At 27.2% G+C, this 8,043-nt stretch overlaps 1 protein-coding gene across 1 annotated transcript; it reads right to left on the minus strand.

Moving 5' to 3' along the window:
• Positions 1–1,323: 1,323 nt before the first annotated feature.
• Positions 1,324–5,936, minus strand: LOC111027998 (transcription factor E2F5-like). Its single transcript, XM_022306521.1, has 8 exons — positions 5,452–5,936; positions 5,167–5,276; positions 4,966–5,074; positions 3,517–3,804; positions 3,330–3,420; positions 2,653–2,727; positions 1,636–1,680; positions 1,324–1,549 (listed from the first exon to the last, which is right to left on the minus strand). The coding sequence occupies exons 1-8, from the start codon at positions 5,638–5,640 to the stop codon at positions 1,431–1,433; spliced, it is 1,026 nt and encodes a 341-aa protein (XP_022162213.1). The 5' UTR covers positions 5,641–5,936; the 3' UTR covers positions 1,324–1,430.
• Positions 5,937–8,043: the final 2,107 nt, after the last annotated feature.

Below are 8,043 nucleotides of genomic sequence, written 5' to 3' on the forward strand. Positions count from 1 at the left end.
TGACTAATTTAATTTAGTCATGCTAAGGGTTATGCTTTGAGGTCTATGTAAGTCTGAATTTCTCTGTTATCAAACGTTTTCAACTGCATTATAAATGCCTCCTCGTACATCAGCAATCTCTTCCCTCACTCTGACCTCAAAATCCCAACCACTCATTTATTAGCCCCACACTATTATACATAATTTCACAAAAACACATTCAACTAATCAAATCCCCTAATTTCAAACCTATCCTACATTACACTTCTTAATAACCCTCCTCGCTGTCTTAAGCTTAATTGGCCCATGGACCTCAACATTTAAAAAAAATAAACAGCCTAGAATAATGAAGAGGGTCATTGGACTATTTGGACCCCCCTACCATCATGTCTTCCAGTCTTGTATATTTGCACTCCCCTCCCCCTATATTACCTATTGTAAATATTTTTATTACGGTTTAATCTTGTTTGTTCTAATAAAAAAAGAAAAAAAATTTCCTCTCCAAAATTAAATGAATATTGGTTAAGAATTATTTGTACATTTTGAAATGATCATAATTTACTTAAAAATAATATCAATAAATTCCTCCGAAATGCCCCAGATTCTTACATTTAAATTTTATAAGAGGTAATTTCACTGCAATTTTAAGAAATTACTAAAATGTATTTCTATGAACATACGATTTGGCATGTACGTTTGTAGTATGTAGACAAAAAATGACAGTGAGGCGTCCTCTTAACCTTAAGGTAAATCTTTATTTGTGTCATAGGACATTAGGACATATACCTTACTATGTAAATCTATTTACATAAAAAAATATAATTTTTTTTAAACAGACATTGTTTCTGAGGCTGCAGTGGGTTATTGTGCGGTACTGTATAGTGTGTAGACCAAATTATTAGTTAGCAGTTCCTAACCATTCACTTCTTCCATGTCCCTCACCTAAATATTTTGCTAGTTTGTGTTTTTCTTTATAACTTTTTCTTCACATACTAACACACATCTTATAAGAAATAACAATAATGTAATATAATGAAATAATGTATTAATTTTGTAATAAAAAAATTTAGTATTTTACTTATTTAATGAACAAAAATTTACTTTATCTTGCGTAAACCGTGTTGGGAACCATTATTATAAGCAATAAGTTATAATAGCCATTAGGCAGATAAGTAAATAACTTATCCTAAAAAAATGATAGAAATCTACTAAAAACGGCTAGAAAGCCACTTTAAAAATATTTTTGATGCCTGTCATAAAAGTAGTAGGTACCTTTAGTATTATTTTCATTATCACATAAGACATGAAGAAAAGCAATAATACAAAATAAAATACACAACTAAATTAAAAATACAATATCTTGGTAATTTATTAACATGGTATATTAATTAAAACATTCAAGTGATGTAATCAATATTTGGAAACATTTGTTGAATAGATATTAACTTTCATTACTTGGGCTTAATATCGAAAGCTTCAAATGCACCTTCAGAAGGGTCAATTAAACATGGAAAAGTATTTACTGATGGAGGTGGGCTCAACCTGAAGATTGGATCATAGCGTGGAGAAACTAAAATAAATTTAAATAATGACTATAAATAAATTATATTTTGTGTAAATAAAAATAAAGTATTAAATTCGTATTTGATACCATACCTCTAGCATAGGACTTAGTTCCATTATCATCTAATGTATCACAATCTACAAAATAAAAATAAGTATTTGAAGCTTTTTAATAATCGTATAAATAGTATATTTTTTCATTAAAAATAATTATAATATATCACACACTGGCATTCTTTGCATACAGCTTAAAATTGAAAACTTATGTATTCATTAGTAATTTCTACAATAAAAAAGGGGGATGGAGTGGCCGAGCGGATTAAGGCGTTAGTAGCAAAGTGCACCGTTGTCGGTTTAAACCTCGGACATGGGCGGTACTTTTCTCTAGGCAGAGATCTGCCTGGAGAGAGGCCGCCATCCACCAATCAGGCATGGCCAAAACTTAAGGGTGCCCAATAAAAACTCTGGCCCAAACAAACACATGTGTTAAAAACCCACCATACCAAACCCTACCACTACCACAATTACCCTATAAACTGCTAATGGCCATAGTTGCCGGGCTTAAGGATCAATAAAAAGAAAAATAATAAAAGTAAATACGGTCTTGAAATTAATTTTAATGGATTCTGATGGATCAGTGCAAAGGTTTCTGCAGGGGAAAAGGGCGTGATGGAGCAGTGCTCTCCCACTTTAGAAGATATACTTAATATATGTTATCTATGGAAGGATAAAATATTTTTTGTTTGCCCCCTTCAAGTTATATTTCTGTGGGTAGCTGATAAACTAAACTATTTTCATACATTGCAGAGTAAGTCATAGATTATAATATAATCTGTATATTATACAGATATTTAGAAAAGCTACAGACATTTAATAAAATTCATTAAATAAATATTAATGTACTAAATATAGAACTTTTTTATGTATCATGTAATTTTAAAATAAAATAGTATTTAAATTGTTCAGCATGTTATATAGTTATAAGCAAACAGTTATAACTATTAAAGAAGCTAAAATAATCAAAATATGCTCATAAAAAAAGAGAAAATTGCGCATAAAAAAAAAAAATAATTAAAGTATATAATCATAATGCTATATGGGATTACTTACTAATATTTTTTTCCACCTGTTTACCTTCTTTATTCAGTACAATAATTTCTTCCATATCGTCAGATTCTTCATTATCTAAAAATAATATACATTTTCAAATTTTATATATTTAAACCTCGTATTTTAATAGTATGTATTTGTCTTATTATACATATACTAAAGCTAATATTCAATTACATAAAAGATATTGCCTAGTTTAAACTATACTACCAAGCAGAACTAAATCTAATTTTTTTTTTTTAAATCATGTAATTCTCTATTGATTATATTATTATACATTATTCAGCCACTGAAAACATAGGAGCAAAATATTTCCTAATTCAAAAAAAGTGAAAAAAGTGAATTTGCTATAGTTTGAAAATTAAAATTTTTTTATACAGTGCACAAGTAATATTTTATGGTGGGGGGAGATTTGTTGAACATTTGCTGGCCACTAATCGGGATGTGTAATTTTAATTTCCAATGAAGTAATGAAAGATAATGGTTGTTAAAATTCATTCAGTTTTCATTTACCAGTTACTTTATTACAAATTCTGCTGAAAGGTGGGTATGTGTCATGCACTACTCAATATAATACTTTTAAATCTCATTGTCTAGTTTGAAGGTAGATGTGGCAACACTTGGATGAAATTTGGAAAGTTACAAAATTAAAATTTTTTTTAAATAATAGTACTTACTGTGTATAATACTAGTTTTTACATCATCAGAATAATTAGTGCGAGGTATTTTTCTTAATTTACTAATGGATTCCGAAACACATCGTTTATTCTAAACATACAATTATTAATGTACATATTAAATTTGTGAAAGATTAATTTTTTTCCAAAAATCTTATATGGAACTAGTAACTATATAAAAATATACCTCAAGTTGACCAAATGCTTTGAATGAAATAAGATTCATGATAACTGGTACAGTTTTAGAATTAAAATTTATTCTAAAGGGCATATTGTTATCATAGGGTTTAATACTATAGTTTCGATTAAATTTGGTTCTTGGAATGGAAATGCTAGCTCCTCTAAGTGCTTCCATAGGTTGTACAGTAAAAACCGATCGTTTTTCATGTTTATTGGAGATTTCACTGCTCAATAAATACATGTAACGAGCAAAAGATTTTTCTTCCTTAAGCACTTTAAAATCACGACTAAGAATCTGAAACAAAAATTAATATGCATATTACTTAGGTATTATTTATTAAGTGTATGAAAATAATAAAATAAGTACTTAATTAAACATGTATTAAATAAAAACAATGGGAGGAGGAATCAACATAGGCTATAGAAACATAAGTATATAACAGCACTTTATATATAATTAACTAATAAATTCTTGAGCTTTAATTTTTAGTTATTGGCTTGACTTTGATAAATTTGTTTAGTCATCATCATGCCCTAGATAATTAATAAACAGTTCACTTTACTTGCAGACAATTACAATTCTACGACTACTGTCCAGCCGCCTAGAAGAGCAAGTCTATGGGGTGGGATCAGATTTATTGTTATTTTATAAGACTTATATACCTGATATTGATGATTGTAAACTTTAATGATCTGAATAAATACATAATATAATTGTATCTTTCCCTTATTCAATGATTTGAAAATCATAATAAAATTAAAATTATTTAATTCAAAAATATTATAAACAATAATGTCATAAGATTTAATTATTATTGTTATGCAAGTTGTAAACTAACCTAACCAAGTTGTTAACTTGTATTGATATAAGATATGACGAAATTCATAGTAATATTTTATTAATCATCAAATGGAACATTGATAAATTCTTAATTTGTAAACTAGTACAATCTAAATTAGAACATAAATTTGTTACCTAGAATCCCAAATAGATAGGTCTCTACTCTGTTCAACATAAAAAGTAACCCCAGTAGCAAGATGCTCTTCCCATGCTGGCCTTTCTACACAGCAAGGGTACAGATGGTTGACTTGGTGAGGGGGACAGATGGGTGTTGCCTTGGATAGTCTTGATTTTTCTTAAGATGGATTTAATTTGGCCACCCACAACATTGAGGTGGGACAATTTGAAAGTTGCTAGTTGCTACATTTATGTAGGTATACAATTTTAAATATTATCCAAAATAAAAATAAAAAAATAACTCAATAATAACTAATAAGTAAACAGAAATATTTTTCATCTTCAACCTCAAATTAAAGATGTTGTTTTAAATAGCCCTAAATTTTTCATAAAAATTAAGAGATGAAATTGTATCAATTTGCATTTTTATTTTAAAAGGGGTATAAAAGCATAAACCCAAAAAGTTAATTTAAGTTTATCATAAAATAAACTATTTACCTCTAATTGCTTATCCAGAATATCTTCTTGCCACTTTAAGGTTTGTATTTCTTCTTGAAGTTTTGTTCTGGTTGCAGCAGTCTTATCATCTTCACTTGTTTCAACTCCCCTAATAAATAAATAATAATTTTAATAATATGTAAGAATAAGAGTCAATTTTTATTCAAAAAGTCCATATATTCTATTAAAATATTTATTTACCTCCATCTAACTTGATTTTTGGTCTTTTTTTCTATTAAACCAATACCTTCTAGTACATTTGTAATATCATAAATTCTTCTCTTTTGTTTAACAGCAAGCATGGCAGTGGCCTAAAAGGAGCACATAGTTAATTTAAAACTCCAAATTGGTAGTGTGGTTTATTATTTAATTAGTATGAGTGTTTAAAGAAAAACTAGATTTGAAAAATGTATTACATAATCTAATCATTTTACATTCTTTTTTTCATTTTTGAGTTTGATAACAAAAAAATAACAAGTCAATTACTTTGTTTAAATGCATTACTCCATCCGGAGAGTTTCGAAGAAGGTCAGCAAACTTAGTGGCCAAGTTGCCCAACGATTTTTCTTGCCTGCCTTTGCCTAAAAGAATATCTTCAACAGACATTATTTTTGTCAATGATGGACTTTCCTCATCACTGCTCTCTACAAGTTCCATAATGTTTTGATCGTCCATATTTACTTGAACTTGAAACGTAAAAATACTTGAAATAACATTTATATACTGTAATAAGTATACATTAGTTTAGTGATCATATGTTAATAATTATTAAGCTAAAGTAAAACTTAAATAATAGTGAATGTAACAACAACAAGGTAAGTACAGATATTAGAAATCATATTTATTTTATTGAATATGTTATTGTTGATATTTAAAATAATTGTCAAATATTGTTATGTTCTGTGACAAAGCAGTTGTACTAAATAGTTGTAAACACAGATAAGAAATAATCGCTTTTATCATGGTTGTTACCATGAACTAAGATAATATCTTAGTTATTATAGAAAAAGGATCTTAGTTCGTGTTGTTACCACGGTGTAGATAATACATCTGACATCAGTAATATACGTATCTTAAAAGTTATAAGTATTAACCACATAAGTAAATAATAAACTTTCAAAATAAATCTGTCTAACTTAATTTGTTAATTCTGGTAAAAAACTTAGGGTTTTTTAGTTTAAAATCTCAAAAATTCAATTTTGTTTTTGATAAGTTATTGTTTGTATGTTCAACATGTTGGTGAAATCAGAGTTTATCTATCATACTTTTAATGTTATCTATACTATATATTATTATTATAAGCAGGTAAAGTTTGTGAGTTTGTGAGGTTGTAGGGGGTAAACTCATTATCTACTGTACCGATTTTGAAAATTCTTGTACCAATAGTAAGCCACATTATTTGTGAATGTCAAAGCCTATAATCTATATATTAACCCAAAAAATGAAAAGATTTTCACAGATTTGCACAGTAAGCCGGAAAAAAACGGTTGAACAAAAACGTTTCTTACAAACGCTTTACTCTGCATTACCATGAAAGATATATGATTGAATTTCAGAGGAAAGTTGTAGAGTTTGAAAATAGCCTACCTAGCTAATATATTCATGTACCTACATCTTAATTATATAGCTACAAATATATATATATATTAAATAAATAAACTGTATTTAATAGAGATCAATTAAATTTAATGTTATACTTTGCATAATGCAAAATATTTTAGTTTTTTTACAACTACAGAAATTGTAATGTATTCGCATTCAATAGCATGATATTGACATCTCTTTTGTTAACAATATGCAATTATAATAATGGTCAGATTATTTGGATTTAATCGATTAAACAATGTTGAGTATACAGTATTCGTTGCTGAATACTAACGGCTTAAATTATCAAATTTTCACCCAGGAATTCATCTGAGTAAATAATTTACAATTATTATACCGTAGATTTGGGCGTTAGGCATGTTAGGTACGCGTAGGCGTAACTAGACCTTATAACTGATAATTCATAAGACACAATTTTAATTTAATAATAGTACATTTTTTAAAATCCTAAGTTTGAAGTTACAGGACACTATTAGTTCAGTGTAATGTATATATATTTCATTGTTATATTATGTATTTATATTACATTATATTATACTTATACCAAAAAAAAAATGTTCACCTAATGTTAAACTCCTTATCCATTAACAACGCCTTAATCGCGTTTCTGAAAAATATACTTTATACTCGTATAGACTATAGATATATCTTTATGATTTGTTCTTCAAAACTGGGTGCGAACAAGTAAAAAGTTAAAGTTAATTTAATTTTAACTTTTTAACTTCTTTAAGATTCCGAGCGGAGTGATGAATATATTGATTTTACAATGATGTGTGTTTTTTTATTTTTTTTTAAATTTATTTTTTGTGCGTCATCAAGTTTTGGGATAGTAAAAGTGCTTCAATTTTCTTCAACATCATCTTTTGTGGTAGAAGAGTGCATCTTTTTGGTACTCTGAGTTGTCAAAAGTAAAAAAATCTCAGTAGTTTTCAAAAGCGGCAAAAAACAACCAAAAAATTTAAAAAAAAGAGAATTTTTACGGAAACTTGGTTTTTGACAAAATCGACTTTGGTTTTTGATGTAACTCTAAAAAAAAATATCGTAGATAAATTCAATTTTTATTAATAATTAATATAAATATAATAACAATTATTATTGATAATATTACATCAAAATTTACTTTTTATTATTTGAAACCAAAAATCTGGCTATTCATGTACATGTAAAAAAAGTTGATTGTAAGTTTCCGTATAATTTTTTATTTGATTGAGTTAAAATTAAATTTAGATAACTATTAACTTAAAACATTTTAACTCAACTTAACTCAGTTAAAATTTGTAATTGACTTGCCCATGCTTGCAGTTATTATTAAATTAAATTATTTTTTACATATAGGTCGTAGGTACATTACACATCAAACTCTAATTTATTGCAGTAATTATTTATTTTCTCAAACACATAATATTTTCAAAAATTAATATATAATTAATTGGTACGATATTTATAAATTATTGAAATAAAATAAACACACCT

This window comes from Myzus persicae, unplaced genomic scaffold (assembly GCF_001856785.1).
Source record: "Myzus persicae strain clone G006 unplaced genomic scaffold, MPER_G0061.0, whole genome shotgun sequence".
NCBI classification, from domain to species: Eukaryota; Metazoa; Arthropoda; class Insecta; order Hemiptera; family Aphididae; genus Myzus; species Myzus persicae.